Source organism: Gambusia affinis, linkage group LG03 (assembly GCF_019740435.1).
Source record: "Gambusia affinis linkage group LG03, SWU_Gaff_1.0, whole genome shotgun sequence".
In the NCBI taxonomy this organism is placed as follows: Eukaryota; Metazoa; Chordata; class Actinopteri; order Cyprinodontiformes; family Poeciliidae; genus Gambusia; species Gambusia affinis.
In genome coordinates, this window is record NC_057870.1 from 15,401,470 (window position 1) to 15,421,370 (window position 19,901).

General features: G+C 39.1%; 1 protein-coding gene across 1 annotated transcript; it reads right to left on the minus strand.

The window, feature by feature from the left end:
* Nucleotides 1–2,215: 2,215 nt before the first annotated feature.
* LOC122828809 (leucyl/cystinyl aminopeptidase) lies at nucleotides 2,216–19,830 on the minus strand. The gene is made up of 22 exons (XM_044112728.1): nucleotides 19,422–19,830; nucleotides 17,059–17,153; nucleotides 15,719–15,921; nucleotides 14,529–14,640; nucleotides 14,189–14,446; nucleotides 13,910–14,100; nucleotides 13,602–13,740; nucleotides 12,224–12,358; nucleotides 11,964–12,084; nucleotides 11,721–11,872; nucleotides 11,521–11,634; nucleotides 11,296–11,427; nucleotides 10,308–10,442; nucleotides 9,337–9,491; nucleotides 9,173–9,261; nucleotides 8,905–9,088; nucleotides 8,152–8,308; nucleotides 7,752–7,936; nucleotides 6,676–6,837; nucleotides 5,844–5,984; nucleotides 5,618–5,699; nucleotides 2,216–4,910 (listed from the first exon to the last, which is right to left on the minus strand). Exons 1-22 carry the CDS (start codon nucleotides 19,447–19,449, stop codon nucleotides 4,779–4,781), a joined length of 3,102 nt encoding a protein of 1,033 aa, XP_043968663.1. The 5' UTR covers nucleotides 19,450–19,830; the 3' UTR covers nucleotides 2,216–4,778.
* Nucleotides 19,831–19,901: the final 71 nt, after the last annotated feature.

The window sequence follows — 19,901 nt, forward strand, 5'->3', positions numbered from 1 at the left end:
CTTCCGTTTTCAACACTTTTTGTTTGCTGCATTTCATTCGGGGGTGTTTTCTTTTTTGTTTGCTGCATTTCATTCAGGGGTGTTTTCTTTTTTGTTTGCTGCATTTCATTCAGGGGTGTTTTCTTTTTTGTTTGCTGCATTTCATTCGGGGGTGTTTTCTTTTTGTTTGCTGCATTTCATTCGGAGGTGTTTTCTTTTTTGTTTGCTGCATTTCATTCGGGGGTGTTTTCTTTTTGTTTGCTGCATTTCATTCGGGGGTGTCTTCTTTTTTGTTTGCTGCATTTTATTTGCTTTTTGTTTGCCGCATTTAATTTGTGCGCGTGTCTTTTTTTGTTTGCATGTTTTCTCTTTTGCTGCGCATTTGCACCTGTCGGCCACCGTAGAAAAAACTTTGATATCAACTGGAATCTGCTAATCGCTTTTGATCATGAATCACGTGAGGTCAGGCATCTGAAGGGTTGTAGTAACAATTATTTTTAATCACCTGGCATGATGCAAGTTAATTACAAATGACAATAATGAAATCAGGTATGCTACAAACGTGAATTAGTCTAGACATGATGACTCTTCTGGCGTTCAAATGTTGGTTTAGGGGCCCCAAAAGCATTGGGTTGGCCTTGAGGCAGCCATCTTGTCAAATGTCTGAAATGCCAAAGACAGGACACAGAAATAGGTGACGTTTTCCGAATCAGTGCATGAATATTTCTGCTCAAGGTTAGTTTTTCTGCAGGTCTAACTCTACAACTGATTGGTGTGATATGTACCTTAGGGCTAATCATTTGGGTCTTGAAGCTATCTTTAATCACATTTTTTTAAGTGTAGAGGAGAATGTCAACACGTCAGCAGTGGCTTTCAAAGTCTGAGGTCAAGCACAATATCTGGATGTGGAGTCAAAGGCTAACGCTCTCAAACAAGACATAAGTCTTCGACAATGTAAGAGAAAAATGCTCTCAAAGTATCTCTAAGCGATGAATAGGATAGCTACTTTATGCTTCATAAACTTTACTTAAAACATTTTACATTTACATAAACTGAAACAAATAAAAGTAATTCAGGAGTTCCATCTTACCAAGTATTTATTATCTAGTCTCTAGTGCAAATAGTACACTTGAAATAAACAAAACTAACTTACAAGTCAGTTTTCAGCCAGATGTAGGAGCTTGTTTTAAGTCAGTAATTTCTTAACATTAATGAAAAAGTGATAGTTCACTTTTTAATCAGGAAGAATGTCTTGCAATAGGTGAACTAATCTGCCAGTGTTAGCTAGTACTTTGGTCTATGCGTTACTGGTCAGTTTACACAGACCAGTAAAGCTCATCCTTTGAAACAAAAGAATAGGAGTGCAGCCATATGAATTTAAATGATTAAGTTTAACCTCATGTCACCAGAGGACTTCTTCAATGTTCTAGTGAATATTCAAGGTCAGTTCTTTTCATCTAATATTGTAAATAGCTTTTTCTCTTTTATCTACTGTTGTAGAAGATAAACAAAAAGCCACCATTTAAGATTTTCCTGCTGGTCAACGCATTTGGTACAATTCAACAATGCTTCTGACTTACATTAAACTTAAGGGCATCTTTTAGGAGCATCGCTGCCATCTCCTGTTCAGATACAGAATTTCTTTTTTTTTTTGACACCGCTTCTGTGGTTCTGATGCGTCTCTGTATCCAGTTACTCTGTGGTTCTGTTGCTTTCACGTAGAAATCATTTACATTTCTGATTTAAATTATTTAATTTAGAAAAATCCTGTCAAACCTGAAGTTAAGGGGATTGGCTACAATTGCATGTGAAATTTCAAAAGCAAAACTATTTAACCCCAACCAGAACCAGCACGTTTCTGAAGGATGGTAAATTCAGATCAGTGTGATAACATCAAACACAGAAAATAAATAAAACCAACTTAAAATCAGTAACAATGTGCTGAACATCTGCCAATAATAAAATGTCCAATGCATTAATGACACCTGAAGGAAAAGCCATGAAAAGACGGGAAAGTTAAACAAATTTTAAATGTTATAAGTAGAAATCGTTCAATTAAAGAATTTGATATAAAATTTTGTAGTGTCAAGAAGGAATCTCAACAGTGAAGCTAAAAATGTTCTAATGCTCAAAGAATATATGCATGTGATCATATTTACATGTAAATACATCTACTTTCCTTTTACATTTTACAATAAACAGTTGATGTTGTACAATGAAAGCCACTAAAGAAGAGTTGGATGCAGATTAGCTTTATTTGGAGTGTCAATAATGATAATAAATGAAACGGTTTGCTTCACGAAAAAGGTTCGTAAAGCACAGGAACTTAAAACTTTGGGCAGTTTTTGACAAAAACAAAATGCAACAGAAAAGGGACAGAAGAACAATGTGGGAAAATCTGACGGATGAAAATGGAGTTCCCTTTCACTTTCTTTCAATTTTAAATGTTTTCCCTAAGTAGCTTAGTTGAACAATTTGTGCAGATTTCAAGCCATAAAATCCTGAAAGAATATGAAGGACATCATCTCAGTGCAAAAACAAAATGTCTTAGTTTCACTGTGAGCATGACGCTCTTACGTAACAGAAAGATATCTGAGCAAAACTGAATGAAATCCTTTCAGCACATAGAATCAGTGAGAGGACAAAATGATTGGCTGAAATATTAATGACCTTTATGCAGATTTAAACTGTGATGAGATGCTTTACAAAGTCTGATTCAGTTACTTGTTTTTGTCTCAATTTCTTCTACTTTGGAAACTTATAGACCCGTTATCTTTACACTTTTAAAGACTTGGCTTTTCTACAGTTCTAAATAAATTACTACAAATCTATTTGAACCCGTTGAATAGTCGTCACGTGTTATCTGGAGGCTCAACACTGATTTTTGGAGTAGCACAAGCATAATGCAATTTGTAAGATCTGGACTAATTTCGATCAGCTCTGTTTCGAAAATGTTTGGACTGTGCCAATAATATAATATCTAGACTAAAAACAGATTACTTAAAAGCACAGTTGAAAAAAATTTGGTGTCTTTATTTTGTTTCAAGATATTTCTAAAAATATCAGCTATTGTGCTTTGTTGAATATTTTAAACCCAGTTTCGGAACCACAGGTTCAGTTTAATCTGAATGTCGAGCTGTCTGGGGACCAAACAGGGAGTTCAATAATAATTCCCCTGTGTAAAATGTTAAATATGTAATTTGGCAAGTCAAAGACAAAAGCATTGGAATTTAATATAGATAAATGTCAATTTGTTTTGAAAATGTAAGAAAGAAAAAGAGTAAAATCAAGCATGTTTTTTTTTCTTTTCTTTTTTTTTTACTTATCCAGATCTGGAAAATGCTAAAAAGCAATTTCATACTTTTCAAGAACCTTTTGCACCATGGAACCCATCAATAACAGAGGTTTCGTCGAATCGCCTTGTCCTAAGGTACCGCTAAGACGAACATTTCACAAACATCTTGAGTTGCCTTTGTGGGCGTAAATGACACTGTAATGTAACGACACCATTTTTAACGCGTGAAACAAAATGAAACCATAATAAACGCAACAAGAGAGTGAATCTGAAGAAGGTACCTTTCTGGACATGCATCTGTCTTTAAATAACATTTCAGAAAACAAAGAGTCACATGTGAAGACTGTTAATAAATAACTACTTCTGAGGAGTGACACGCAACCTCTGTGTGTTTTAGTCTAATAAACAACAAATTATCAATAAGTATAGACAGATAAACACAGATGCCTGATATCTCTAATATGCACAGTAGCCCTTGTAAGACAACATTCATCAGCAAACGACCTCCTTTTGGTTGTCTAAATAAGGAAATATGAAAATAACAAAAAGCTTTGACCTGGACTCAAAATAAAACATTACACTACAAACAAACGCAACAGATATCAAGTTGTAAAATATTAAAAGTCAATATGTCTAAAATTGTACTTCCAAAAGCACATTGCTGACAGTATTTACATTATTCTTACAACCTTACACAGGTATGGACTTAAAAAAAAAAAAAAAAAAAAAAAAATTAAGAGAATAGAGGCAACAAAAGTAGAGTAAAACATCTGGATCAGAGCTGAAACTAAATGAAGAGACCGTTTGGCTCCAGTGTTGGCTGCCTGCTCTCACCTGCTGTAAGACACATTGGGTGATTTAAACCTGCACTGGTTTTCAGTACATCCTTTACTGCACACAGTGGGAAGGTTTCTTACTACATTCAACCGATACCAAAAACAGTTTGGCATTTTAAACCATCAGTTAATCATCTAACTTAACTAGCATCAACGTGGCAAAACTCTTTAGTTACAGGAGTGACGGGGATCCATTTCACAAAACCGCATCTCTTATTTCCTCACTGCTGAGGAACGTCGCGCCGCCTCGCCTACGTACATACATTGTGATGTTTTGAAACATTTTATAGCCTAAATGGTTGGGTGTTTGAGACGCAGCAGGGGCGAGAGGAGGTCTGTTTCAATCTTTGAAGCATGATTGTCTAATAAAGCACAAGGTTTAGATGAGAACTGCGGAGAAGGTTTGGTCGACAGCATAAAACACAAGGAGTGTGTGTTGAGTCTGACAACAATCAGACGGACAATCAGAACCACCCTGAGCTATCAAGTAAAACTGACAGGACTCATCTCAGAAACCTTTCATCCAGAAGGAGCCTTCGATTAGTGCTCTGATCTGGATACTGGGAGTTAAGGGACAGAGTCCAAAAATAGTGCAAACGCTGCTGCTGTCTTGAAGATGCACCCCCACCTGCTCGCTATCGGGGCGGATTCAGGCTGACTTAACCTTCCTAAAGCCATTTTCTCATAGCTTGTAAGTTGTTTTCTATCCACCGTTTGTTCAGCCTGATGGTTTCCAGAGCCTCCTGCACGCTCCTCATCTGAGAGCCGCGCTGCTTCAGGCTGGAGAAGAACGCCTGAACCTGCAAGAGACACAAAGTGATCCGAGGACTCTCAGTCATTCAAAACAGGTTTACAGACTTTAACGTATTATATCCTTTGAACTTGTTTTTTTTTTGTCACATTACAAACTCAAAACTCAGACCAATATAACAAGTAGGGTATAACTGTATCTCATACATGGTTTTAACAATTCAAACCTCGAAGAGTGTGGTGTGCATCTGCATTTAGCCACAGTGAGTCAACACTTTGTAAATCAGACGCTGCTGGAAGTATTTTTGTGTTTCTTTTGAAAGAATTTGAAAATAATTCTGCAAATATCTTTACTCGTTTTTACCTATTCATCTTTGCAAAATAGCTAAAGCACAGTCATATTAAAAGGAGACAACAACTGCCATAAAAGTCCAAATGTACATCAGTCTGGGCTTTGACTGGGCCATTCTTAAACGTGGATCTGCTTTGATATACGGTAAACAGTTTCAGTGTAGCTCTGATTGTGTGTTTTGGGTCATTAAACTTCCACCCCAGTCAAGTATTTTGCAGTATCTACAGGTTTCCTATTAACTCTGACCCCACCAGAGAAAAATGACTAATTAAGTGACTTGTGAAGCCAATAAGCTACACTTGCTTTTATCTCAAGGTATCAGAACAGAGCCGGTTCACAATTGTGCACTATTCTGTGTTTGCCAATCCCATGAAATCATATTGTACATCTCTAATATTTACATACCTGATCAAGATGCACCTGTGTGGAGAACTGGGAGGTAGTGGATTTGACGATTGTCTGAATGGCAAAGGAGCCCACAGGAAACCTGCAGCCAGAAGCACAGGAAGCTATAATGATACTCAGAAGTCCAGATCCTTTAATTAGCAGGTAAATTAATCCTGGAATGTATTTTAAGACATTCCAGTCTTATAATACTGGAATGTCTTATCAGGGATCTGATGACACTTACTTCTCTATGAGGCGGTCCCAGTTTACTTGTACAAAATCCCAAGCAAACAAATAGCCAGCAAACCCGTTACACATGGTGTTGATGATCAGAGGCAGCTCCTGTGTCTGGATGATAGCCCCATTCAGAGCGGCCTTGAGAATCCTGCACAGATCAAAATAAAGAGACTTTAGCAGCAAACAATACCACCCTAAGTGAGACCACAATGCAACAAGATGCTTGTAGCAGAAAGAAGGATATTGGGAGAGGAATAAAAATAAACAAAAAGCTTTTGTTTCCTGAGTTTCTTTTTATCTCCTTGATAACTCTGATCCGGTTCTCTTGTCACTGCTGCAGACTTATTTCTGCATTGTTTTGTATTTAGAACAAACTGTCCAGTTTTGGTTTCATCTGTCAAAAGACCTTCTACTTCCTCATGTTTGTTGCGTCCATTTCTTGTGGCAAACTCCAAACTCCAACTTTATTTCAATGTTTTTCTCATCACTCGTCCATAAAGGTCAGATTTGTGGAGTGGAAGACCAATAGTTGTGACGTGAACCGATTTGTTCTCTGCAGCTCCTCCAGAGTGACTCCATTTACTAATTTGTTGACATCTGAAGACGACGGACTGCACTAGATTTTATTTAGCAGCATCAAAGAAAAGGAAAATGACTTTCAAGCAAAGATTTTTGAAAACCATTAATAATTTCTTTTACACTTCAAGAATGATACTCTGTGTTGGTCTATGACATGAAATCCAAATGAGTCTAAGTTTATAAAGCAAAATGTGCAAGACTTTAAAGAACTGCTGTGAACTTCAGCTTAAAAATATATAAGATCGCACACAGACCCTTACCACGCAATACGACGTGGGTCTTGAGTGGATGCCAGGGCTTTTAGCATCTTTCGCTTCTGCGCGTCATTGGTGGAAGTTGCGTACAAGGCGTTCAAAGTTTTCCAACCGTCGTCTGACTGAGCGGCCACTGTAAACACAGCTTGCTGCAAATCACCTGGGATCCTACAGAAGTAAATATGAAAACACAAACAATAGAATATTTATTTTTAGGGCTCTTGCTTTCCTCTTCCTACTAACACACATTTTTGTCACGATTCTGGCCCGTCTGCCTGCTTTGTTTTTCTCCTCAGCCTTCACCTCTCCAGTCAAGCTCATCTGGTTGACCTGCATGCTGCTCATGTCATCCACCTGTTCACCAGCAGTTTTAGTCAGCTCTCAGGAAGGCAGATGATGCCAGATTTTTGAAAGCCTTCAGTGTGAGCAGATATCCAGCGTTACCTCCTTTGCCTAACCACGATCAGGTTTCTTGTCTCCTGGATTTCCCTGCCTTGCCTAGCCCACGTCGGATACTTCACTGACTTCTGATTTCTGGACCCGACACTGTTTCTGCCTCTTGACCTCTGCCTCCTGCCTCACCCTGGGTTTGTCTGCCTGAGATTGTCTTCACATGCCTGACCCGTTTCTGCCCCCTGACCTCCGAATTCTGATTTGCCCTGAGCTCATAACCTGCTACCAGTGTTCAACCTCTGGATCAGTCTCCATCTTGCAGAGGTGTTCTGCTCTCTACAACCGAGCCCTGAGAAGCCAGGAACCTTCCTGTGTCCTCCACAGCACCTTGAGGAGGTTAGTGGCTTTCTCTATTGAGCCTTGACAACCAAGATTACAACCCACTAACCTGGTTCTCTGCCCTCAGGCTCCTGTCCTAGTGATGGTGGTCGCCTGTCCCATACCCTGATTATCAATAAACCCTTTGCTTTTCCATTTTGTATCTGGCTGAAATTTTGGGTCCTTTGTTCTGAATGTTACACATTTCCTGAACTCTTACAAAATTAAAAGCCTGTTTCTGTTTGCAAAAGGATGTTGAGGCATTTTTTTATATATATAAAATCCATCCAATTATTGAGTTCTTTACTTACTTGAAGGTAAAATTGGAGTCGGTGTAGGTTTTGAACAGGGATTTGGCTTTGGCAACGTAACCTTCGTTATTCAGAGCGCAGGCCGTCGAGATGAGGGCTGAGCGCAGCTCCTGTTTCGATACACTCTCCTCCTCCTTCCAGGTTTGACTTTCCATCAGAGAACCAAATTGATTCTGAATGTAACTCTGTCGCATACAGAAAAAAAAAAGATAAATAAAACTCAATTCCACAGCAACATTTGGACTTATTTTACAAAAGTAATGTAGTTTATAACTTAAAAGAGCTCATGCTTTAAATTTCAGGCTAACAGACAATTAAAGAAAAAAATAATAATCAGTTTTACTGCTCAGATTAAATTTAAACACCAACTGACTTTCCAAAGCACTCATTTGGAAAGTACCTTCAGGCGAGATGCCAAGCCAGACTCCTGCCTTTTATCGAGCAGCCTGTAGATGCTGTTCAGCTGCAGCAGCGCTTCTGTCACAGGAGCCGTCTCCGTTTCGTTAGGCATGAAGCTCAACAGGTGGCATACTTGTTCAAAAGGGACACGTCCCAGTCTAACCACCAAACAAAGCAGGGAGAAAAGGTTGAACACTGAAGTGAAATATTGGAGTAAACTTGCTTATTTAATCACAGACTATGCATATATGTTACATATGTAGAACATCACTGAAATGTTAATTTATTCAAGTAATTAAACACAACTCTGAACCAGAGAAAGCAGCTGGACTGTTGCTCAGGTGCTCAAAGTTCAAAGGTTACAGACTCTGGAGGAATCGATTAGTGTTTATCTGGGAAGACAAGTCATCTGATGGTGTTTGTCTGCTGTGTTTTATCAAACTCAAATTCAATGCAGGCATTTACCAGGAAATGTTAAGAGTTATATGGAGATGCAGATTTAAGACTTGACATCCACCCTCCCCACCAAAAATAACAATGCCTGTCTGAATGATCCAGGTTTATCTGCACTTGACTGATCAGAAACTATAATTTAGATGAGCTGAGGTGAGCAGTTAAAGCCAAATGGGCAAAGACTGATCACCTCTGTGACAATGATTTTCACCATCTGAATTACTGAAGCAAATTAACTATTTGATGTCGTAATTTATTTTGGTGCACTCACAAAGTAAGAAAACAATATTCAGATGTTTACCTGGAGAGAGCAAAGATGTTATGTATGACCGAGGCTCGGTCTTCAGCTGTGAGAACGCTGATGTTTTCCGATAAAGCGTCACGAATAGCATTCCAACCATCTTGTCCGTAGTCGACAACGTAGAAGCCGGTATTCTTGTAGTTCAACTTCAGCCACTTTACGCTTCCCGGCACCTTTAAACTTTCTGAGATACACAAACATTTGTCACTGCAGAGTCCAAAACAATGTGACAGAGAGTGTTACAGGAGGGGTAAGCGTTACACTGTACCTGACTTTTTACTCAGATTGAACATCTGTCTGCACTCCGGGGCCAAGCTACAGCTGTCGTTCACGAATGTGATGGGAATATTCCACTGTCTGAAACGGAGATGGCAGCACCGTTGGGTTTCATGATGCATTTCTCTCGATGAGGAGTGTGTTGACGAAACCCACCTGGGTGCTTTTGTGGTGTTGTCAGATGTGAGCAGAAAAGGCTCCTGGGAGAAGGTCACCATGTCGCCTTTGCGACTCACAGTGACCAGAGGGAAGCCTTTCTGTGATGTCCATGAACTCATCATCTCAGAAATATTCCTACGCGGGGTGGAAACCTCAACATGCAGGAAATAAGTAAAATGACAGAAGGAGTCATTTGAAGTGTTACAGGTGAATGATAATTAAGATTCTGGTGAAGATAAAAATAGAGGAAAAATCAAACAATAGAGTTCAAGACTCGCTAACGCAGCTTTAGTTTAAAACCAAACCAAGCTGGGTGATAAGGATCAATATGTGATGAACAGGCAGCAGGAAGGAAACGTTACGCTTGCAGACACCTAATCAGTAAACTGATGGCTCGGAGTTCAAAGCTTCAGAAATATTATTCAAAGGTTATTACCAAATATTTCATCTGGCAAATGTATGTATATAAAGTGTAAAACTCCTGGGAAACTAATCTAGTTATTCCAAATAGAAAAACTAACAAAAAAGGGTTCATGTTACAGGAAACAAAGTACTGTTTTTGGTCTGCATGGAAGAGACGTGATGACAAAGATCTCTGACAAGAGATGCAGTGATGAGGTTTTTACGTGTCTCTTCCAGTTTTTCTTTAAGGGCCCAACCTGTTCATTCTTATTTTCTTTTTAAGCACTAAAAACAACTCATTTGTTAATATTTTATCAACTTAATAATGATGATAAAACAAAAAGCTGCAGGCAAATTGACAGAAGTACCAGTTTTTAATCCAGCAGAAAATCTACTACTTGTGTTTGCAAACTGAAATAGTGTTAATGCATCTATTGGAGATGAAATAAATTTAGATGTATCCATGTTGGACATGCATGTTGAGGATAAGAGTCAATCAATTACCTCCTAAGACATCATTTAAAAAACTGTGCACATATCGACCCCATGTAAAGGCATATACATACCTGTGTGAGGCTGTTCCAAAGGTCCACCGTTTCTGTATTTAATCCACTAAATGATTTCAGATACTGAATAATGCCCTTTTTGAACTGCTGCTCTTTTGGCAATGATGCATTCAGCATCAGGAGAATTGAAGCCCCCTGGAGAGCAGAGGCACAAAACACCAACAATTAAAACCAAGATGGATCATTAGCCACAGCTGCAGCCGACTGTGAGGTCCAGCAGAGAAATTTCTCTGAAGTAAGAAACTGGATATGAATATTTGGCAAAACAACACGGAGTCTCTAGTAAACTAAGCAAGTTAAAAACTACCCTAATGTATCTTTATACTTTGCCTTTACGAAGCCAGGCTTTCTGGTAATCTTTAAAAGTTGTCTTGTTCAGTAGTTCTATGTGCTTTTTAAACATCTTTTATAGTTTTTCTTTGAACTTTGGCTGCTTTTCAACCATTTTCTGTTCACTTTTTTTTTTTTTAAGTAATTAAACATAATTACAAATTGTGATGAGTTGGCTTAAAAATAGGAAAGCGGGCAAATGGAGGACAAAGAGTCAGCATAAGGTAAAACTAACATCAACAACAGATGAATAATATGTGAAAGACATCTCTTCAAGAAACTGGAAAATAATCCAGCAAAGACTTGAGAGATACTTCTTTTATGACGTTTTAAATGTAATAAAAGTAGTGACCTATCAGAGTAATAAGAGATTATTAATCCCTAAACACATTAACATGTATATTCCTAGGGATCTAACACAATAAACGTATATTATTCTGTTGATTCACTGGCTGATTATCAGGTTCTGAACTTAAAATAAATGTAAAATCAGTTAAAGAAAGAGCAAAAAAAACATTTAGCAAGCCCAATCAAATACAGATCAGAACATCTGCGACAGAAGACAAAACAACAAAAAAAAGGAACTCTTCTTGGAAGCAAGAGAAAGAAATCTTGGTCAAAGACCTTTTTGTATTTTGTATAACACTCAAAGCTGTACCTTTTCATAGGAGACCGAGTCAAACATTTCCTCGATTTGTTCTGGCGTGTTAACCTCTGTCGACACAGGGTGGGAGGAGTTTAGCGCATCTTTGTCCAGGGCTCTGAACCGCACACTCAGGAATAAATTACCCTGTAAAACAATTCAAGCAAGACTCATTAAAATAGTTCTCAAATTCATCCACCAGAAATATTATGTACACACAGGTCAAATGTTCAAACCTACAGTGTCAAAACTGGGCAGTATTTCCTGCAGTGACATGTACTCCATGTAGGTGGCGAAGCCTTCGTTGAGCCACAGGTCGTTCCACCAGCTCATGGTCACCAAGTTTCCAAACCACTGAAACACAGAGATGGACCAGCAAACCAAACATAATCACACTCTATTCTCCTGGAGTCAAAAAATAAATAAATAAAAATAACTACCTGATGAGCGAGTTCATGGGCTATTACAGAGGCTACTACTTGTTTTTCGAGAGAGGAGGAGTTGTTGTCCAGCAGTAAGGTGGTCTCCCTGAAAGTGATGAGCCCCCAGTTCTCCATGGCTCCTGCCAGGAAGTCAGGAATGGCCACCAAGTCTAACAAAACAGAAATGAAGCAAAAGTGTGGCAAATGATAACAAAAAGGTGTAGAAGGATAAACTTTGTACAGGTGAGTGGTTCTGCTCACCTAGTTTCTTCAGTGGGTATTCAATCTCAAAGAATTTGTTGTAAAATTGCAGCAGTTTGGAAGCTGTGTCCAAAGCGAAGCCGGTCTGTTCTTTCTTATCTGGCACAGAATATACAGAGACCTACGACCAACAGATGTGGATATGCATCACAAATAGACACAAAGTAAAATACACCAAGGCACCAACGCAATGTTTTCAAATTAATTAGCGATGATTATGGTTTGAACCCACAGCAAAACATGGCCATTTGTAAACCTACGTTTGTTCCTGAAGCACTGCTGCTGACAGAGGTGAAGTTAGCAACAATGAAGGCCACCAGATAAGTGCTCATGTTGACGTTGGTCTTCTCAAACTCATCCTGCTCAAGGCCACTGGAGAGAGGCGTGGTTTTGGCCTGAAACGCAGAGTGCTAGAGTTAAGTAACTACAAGGTCAACATGCAGGGAAATAAAGGTGGTTTTGAAAATCAGAAAGTAAGGAAATAAAAACCGTGTCCACATGAGGAGCTGTAAATCTGTCTATTTATTGTACAGACAGCAGTGCACACTGCAAAAAGATTTTAGTTGGTACCACCCATCAGCCGGATGTTTGGCTTGGGGTTTTACTTTCAGACTGATGTGTTAAAATTTTGCCTTAAGGTTTTCACAAAATGTTATCAGTACGTCATCTACGTTGAGAAGTCCATTAGTCACTACTTCAAAAAACACCCACAAAACATGATGCTGCCACGGCCAGAGGTTTTCCCCTTTTTTGTCTCAAATACAACAATGGTTATTGGGGATCATGGGAACATATTGATTGATGTAGGTGGTGGTAAAAGACAAATTTCAACAAGTTCTCAAGTATAAAATAAAGGATTAAGTTGGAATATATTTTTATGTTTTTGTTTTATGTGCTGCAAGATGGAGACTTTTTTTTTAATGTGGGCTTATTAAAAATGACACCAAGTGTTGGCTTTATTCTTAAAACTCTTAATATTTCTCCCTTGACAGAAAGCACACAAATATTTAAACTATAACAAACAACTTAATTGTAATTAAAAAATTTTATACATAAATATAAATTATTTCAAATTGAACCAAAATCACACACTATTTAGCATCCATCCATTTTCTGTTCATCCTTGTCCCTAAATGGGGTCAGGAGAGTTGCTGGTGCCTATCTCCAGCTAACGTTCCGGGTGAGAGGCGGGGTCACCCTGGACAGGTCGCCAGTCTGTCGCAGGGCAACACAGAGACAGACAGGACAAACAACCATTCACACACACACTTAGGGAGAATTTAGAGAAACCAATTGACCTGACAGTCATGTTTTTGGACTGTGGGAGGAAGCTGGAGAACCCGGAGAGAACCCACCATGCACAGGGAGAACATGCAAACTCCATGCAGAAAGACCCCGGGCCGGGAATCGAACCCAGGACCTTCTAGCTGCAAGGCAACAACTCTACCAACTGCGCCACTGTGCAGCCCGCAACTTTTCTAAATTTGTGAATTTAAGAGGATTTTTGCATTTAAGTTAAACTCTTCTTATTCTTATTGAATTTAGACTTTTACTTGAGTTACTGATCTCATTTTTCACTTCCTTTTAATGGAAGCAGAGCCTTTTTATCTTACAGGTAAATCACTATTTGAACAATACCTTAGGCATGTTGGAAAGACTCATGTAGGTTGGTTTTCTGTTGATTTTTATCAGGAAGGTGGCTTTGAAAGACGGCTCATCAAAACAAGGGAAGGCCTTCCTGGCTGAAAGCGGCTCAAACTGTGTTGCTGCAAGAACTCTATGAATAAAAGATGAAGGTTGTTACTCACATGTTTTCAAATCAATAAGAAAAGTCAAACATGCTTTTTATTGTTGTCTTCATAGCCTTCATTTGTGTCCCAGCAAGAGACAGTAACAAAATGTCCTCCACACATAGATTTAACACAAATATTATTCATAAAATGTACCTTTTGTTTCCATATTTGTCAGTGTACGAGCTATTGTAGAAACCATCGTAGCTGTGTGAGAGGTTAGCATTGTACTCAAATGTCAGAACACACTGTTGGTCTGTTTTCAGCTCCTCCGGGAACTTCACAGCAATCTGCTGCCGGGGTTTGTACTCCAGTACAGTCACGTCACGGGCCTGTCCGTTGCCCAGCTGGAAGAGAAGACGTGTCCAATGAGCAACGAGACGGAAAGAGAAAAGCCCAAAGTTAATAACTTAACCAATCTCCTTTCAGCCCAACCTTAAACGTAGCTTTGGTAATGTTGAGATTAGCAGCATGGAGCACAATCCGCTTTGTGTTGTGAAGTACAGACATTTCAATGGCAGCTTTGCCAGTAAAGGTCATGCTGTCAAGGTCGGGGGCGAAGGTGAGGTCATAGTTGAGAGGTCGTATGCTGTGAGGCAGTCGGAGTTCGGCCCATGGAAACAGTTCTCCGTTTGTGGAATTAGGGTAGACTGGCTCCAGGGGTGCGGTCTTATTTGGCTGAGGACAACCAGCCTGTAGAAGGATAGAGGTCAAAAAGTGAGCCAGAGAGTCAAACAGGTAAATGTATAAAACTCTTAAGAGTTATTCTCCTTACCTTGGTGAAGGTGCAGCCAGGTAGGAAGTACAGCACCATGGTCAACGAGGCTACGATCACCAGGACAAACACACACACAACCATTGTGCGACCTGATGGTCGTGAACATGACCTGAAAACCAAAAAATATATCAATATTACCTTTTTAATCAACTAAAATGCATGTGTGTCATATGATTGAAATTTTTCAAAGTAAAACTGGGCTTTAGTTACATAGATGTCTTAAACACTTTAAAATAGCTATAAAAATTTACGACCCACATGGAAGACAACAAATAAATCATGTAAACCGAATAAATAACCTAATGATGCATTATCATTTTACAGACAGCATATAAATCCTGTTTTAGCCATTTTCACATTGGCTCGCCATTTTGTTTATATCCACTTGACTTCAATGTTTTAGTCCTTTAAAGCCCTGATGACGGAATAACTTTATCACATGCTTTACATTTTCCCATGATTTATTTATTTATATTTTAGCTTCATTACTAGAGACCCACCAATAAATCATTCAGGGCTCGGAGTCTGACAGTTATTCCTCAATCGGCTCAGATTGATGAGTGACAGATTAAATTTTAGAAAGTCTCAATATTCTTCCTGAGACAATAAGCGCATAAAAGCTAAGACGTCTTTATTGACTCTTTTTGGTAAATAAATGCATCAACCAACAGCACGCACTTCGAGGCCAAACAAACAAATGAAATAGGCAGGTCAGACTTCAAAAGAAGCAGGAAATCAGTGTCAGCCAGAAAACTCATGATCAATATTTCTATTAATTGAAGTTATTGCCAACAAGTCAAATTAAATGTTTGTGTTCAAACCAAACTGTATGAATTACAGACTTTTTTGAAGCAGATAGTAGAAGATAAAGTAATCTCAAACAGTAAGTCCAGATCAGAAATGGGGAATCTTCACCTATATTTTAAGTATGTATTTAAAGACATAATCCGCAAAAATCCCTGGCAGATCGAAGCGTTCAAAAAGCAAAACCAGTAAATAAAAATTGGACACAAAATTACATTTTGTGCTTCTCTAACCATCACTTTAAAAACAGATATCTGAAAAAGAAGTGAACATTCACTTGACAATGACATATCCCAGGATCCAACCATGACGAACTAACTAAGAGAAGATAATAAATCTAAAGAACTTATTTAAGACATCAACAGCAAAGAGCTGAGTGTTACCTCGGTGGAGACTGCCTGATGTAAGGGGACGAGCTGGACCTGTGAGAAGAGCTGCGGTTCATAAAGGACATTCCTAGGAGACGTGCAGAAGACTCGCAGTCCTCTTCATCGTCATCCATGTCGTTTTCTCCCAGGCCACGCACCAGCAACCGTGAGCTGCGAGGCTCATATGCCACCTCATCCGGGTCAAGAGTGGGAAATGTCTACAGGACAAATCACTGTGTGATGATTCAGAAAAAAATGCCTCCCTGTGTAAACTATCAGTGGAAAAACAACAGACACACAAAAATAGGAACTAAATTACAGGTGCTGCCTTCGTTATGTATTCATTCATTTTTTTTCCCCCACATTACAGCAACAAACTACACATTATTTTATTGGGATTCTGTTACAGACCAGCATGATGAGCCCTAAATATGAAGTGGAAGGAAAAGTAGGAATGGATTTTAAGAAAGTCTGACAAATAAAAATCCTAAAGTTTTTCTGTTCTCTTTACTTTGACTGACATTGAATCCAGTGTGACCAGTTGCCTTCAGATGCCAGCAGTGAAGAAAAAAGGCTCCGCCTGTGGAGCTCTGTGTAAATACAACAGTTCTGGTGGTGGCAGCATCATGCTGTGAGACTGCCTTTCTTCAGTAAGGACAAAGAAACTGGTTTCATTAGATAACTGATCCTGGAATAAAACCTGCTGCATACTGCAAACTACTTGGGAAAAAAAGAGCAGAGAGAAGAACTTTAATTGTAGATTAGATCAAAGAATATTCTTGTGTTAAAATGGTCTAGTCAAAGTACAGAAATACATCCAATTAGGAATCAGTGGAGAGACCTAAAAACTGACGTTCACAGACGTCTCCAATCAAAACTCATTGAGCTTAAGCTGTTTTGCGAATAAGAAAGGGGTAAAACGTCACTCTCTAGAGTCTAAAAGATTTGGATCTCTTACTGTGAAACACAGTTCTGCAAAGTACTGCCCCGGGGGGGTTGAAAAGAAATACAAGCAACATTGGTATCATTTTCATCCTGATTTGCAAGGATGAAACACATCTTTGTGTTTGTCTCTCATGTAAAATCCCCCAAAAATATTCTGATTATCTAGTTTGCTTCAACTGAAGAAACTAGAAGTATGAAAGTTTTTGCAAGGCAACACAGGATCGAGTTTCAGTGTAAATGCACAAGTAAAAACAATAGGGGGGGGCATTAAGCTGTTTGGTTCGGCAAATTGTTACAAACATTCATCATATTCACAAGCACATCTGTTTGGTAACAACTTTCATGTCATGAAATGTGCAATTTTGTGCAATTTTAACTTTTTCCAATGATGAAAATTTGAACTGGCATACCGGAAATGTGTTGGAGTCTTTGGCCAGGTCCACCACATCAGGCTCTTCTTCAAACAGGCTGTTCTCGATCATGTTCCTCGGCAGGTTAGCTTGCTCTGTGAAGCACAAAGAAAAGAAAACAAATGATTCCCGAACGGGAAATTGAGCTGTGTGTGTGAGAGGTTTACCCGAGCAGAATACAAATGTCGAATTACATCGGCACAAAGTGAGTTTGATCTGTTTATGTTTGCAGACTTTGAGGGGCGAATTTTCTCATAACATGGTGACATATATGCAGTATTAATATAAACACTTGCTTCACCGTTTTTACAGTTTCCTGTTGGTACACATTCTACCTTTCTTCCCCCTGCTTTGTGGCACCTTGACCTAAATGAAACAGGTTTGTCAGCCTGCACAGACATTTTAGTTCCCATATAATTAAGATGGCTATCATTGAACAAATCTCACCGAGGTGGTTTATTTAGCTGCCACAAAATCGAGCAGCTACAGGGGTGTACAGCAGTTACGCCTCGATTGCTGAAGCACAAGCAATAGATTTACCGTCTTTGTTTCGTCACGCGCAAAGTTCTGAACAGAAAAAAAACCTTCACTTCCTCAAACCAAAATGCATCTTCAGCAACAGGAAAAGAATAAAGCTTTGTTTTACTAAATGCATGCCATTTTCAGCCAGACAGACTCTTTACTCCCAAAGTAATTTGCGAAACAATCAGAAGCATGTTCAGCTGCCTAATTCAATAACTCCATAACTAAGACACTGTGCACTATGTCCTGACAATCTCGCCATGCTTTTGTAGGTGATGAGCAGTGCATTGTATTATGCATCTGATGGATGCCAGTGGAAAGCAGAAACTGTAAACACCTTCTAAAGACACGCTGTTCGCTTTAGACTGATGACAACAAACACAGCGTTTTCACCTCCACAAAAATATGCCAGCAGCCAAGGCAAGTGAAAGCCGTATTATCCGAGTCTGTGTTTGCTTAGTTATAGTGTTTCTGATACGACTTCAACACAGTCTCTGTGTCTGGACCACACTGCTGTGGTATGAACGTCTATTAATAGGCAAGGAGCTAAGTAGTTCAGTGCTGTGTAATGTCCAGAAGAGTTTATGGCAAAAATAATAGTCAGTCAGTCACATTATGCTATGGATGTGATCACTTTTAACACCTTTGGGGTATTGCTACGTTATGACGGTAAAATACAATAAATGTAACCACAAAGACATTTTTGTGAGTGTGACAGGGAGTAAATAGGCTTCTTATCACCAAACTAGGCCAATATAGTTTACATATTGGCCTAGTAAATATAGGCCAACATGCATATTGCTGACTTACTCAAAACATTTAGCAACTTTACCCTATTGTCAAACCTAGCAAATGTATTCATGGTGCTTTAACATTTTACCTAAATGACCACAAACTAGGATGCATTTTATTCGGAGAGGAGGGAGGTTTGCAATACACCAATACACATGACTGTATAATTTCACAATGCAGAACTGCAAAACATACTGGTGGCATCATGCTGTCATGACAAGGAAGTTGGTTAAGAGTTGATGAGACAATAGAAGCAGCTATACATAGAGGCGTTTCCTTTCCCTACAGTAACGCATGACTTTGTGTTTATTTATAAAATAAAATTACCTCCAATGTGTTAAAAATTATGGTTTTAAAGTGACAAAATGTGGAAAACCTGGAAGGGTATGGCTACTTTTCCAATAACCCACAGTTACATATTGATCAGTAGCTACAGTTTGTTCCTATGTTCAGCTCATGAGCACACAACATAAACACTACATCGCTGCAGAGCAAAGGTATATAGTTAGAGTTTTGTTTTGACATTCTTTCACTGTCTGATCAAAAATCTGATTGTGAAATACAAGTTTGCTCTTGTACCAACAAACAAACAAAGACAAAAACTCACAACTAAGATCTGCTAGAGATAAACAAAATAGGGAAGTTGAACTGTTGTGATTTGATTGCTGCAGTTTGCTTTATAGCTGATGTACTGTTTGCTTTAATAATGCCAGGGGACAATATAAGTGGTTAGAAACTCTTTTATAACTCTCTACAGAACATTTCCAGTTACAAACTAATAGGCTTCGACCCGAGTAGATACATGAGTAAACAACGCAGCAGTACTTTCACTTTGAACAGGAAAACAGGTTTCTGTTTTTGTTCAATTAGCTACCTTATAAATCCTAATCACAACGTTGTTTATCATATCTAAATATGTCTGCTTAGCATCCAGCAAAGCCAGTCAATGTAGCTGTCATCGTGTCACCGCAACACACTGACCCGACAGTCATTAGCTGGCCTGCTGATGGTAGCTAAAGACACGGCTACTCACCGTCTTCCGTTCTTACCTGCAGTGTTACTGTCAAACAAATCCATGGTGATTTGTCTGAAAGACTGCCTCTTGTCCAGAAATAACCGGGAAAACTCTGGACGTTCAAGGACGTCCGACCGAGGCGATGTTTTCTGGCTAGCCCCGACCCACCGCAGGCTCACAGTCAGTATCAGCAGCCTCCCCCCACTGTCACAGGCTGAACAGCATTCAGACGGATAATGTTAGCCGCTCCCAACTTTACCCATTACGGTTGGCTTTTTAAGGAAAACGGGTAAGCAGAAAAGATTTGTCTTTGTATTTAGCTACTTAAAACCGCAAAAACAAATCTCAGTTCAACGTGTTAAACTAGCTACAGTTGGATTAAATGACAGTTTTCCTCCTATCCTGACCAGTTGTTGACAATGTTCCGTCAAGTTGCAGGGCTAACATCTAATTGGATGATGCTATCAGGGGGCGGAGCTAGAACGCCATACTTACAAATATACCAGAGTAGTTA

Bases quoted from the DNA above. Each gene is read 5' to 3' on its own strand.
- LOC122828809 (XM_044112728.1), bottom strand. From the start codon at position 19,449: ATGGATTTGTTTGACAGTAACACTGCAG. The intron at 14,101-14,188 runs GTTGGGCTGAAA...CTTCTCTTCCAG, and splicing joins TTACCAAAGCTACGTTTAAG to CTGGGCAACGGACAGGCCCG. The intron at 7,937-8,151 runs GTACTTTCCAAA...TGTATGCGACAG, and splicing joins GCTTGGCATCTCGCCTGAAG to AGTTACATTCAGAATCAATT.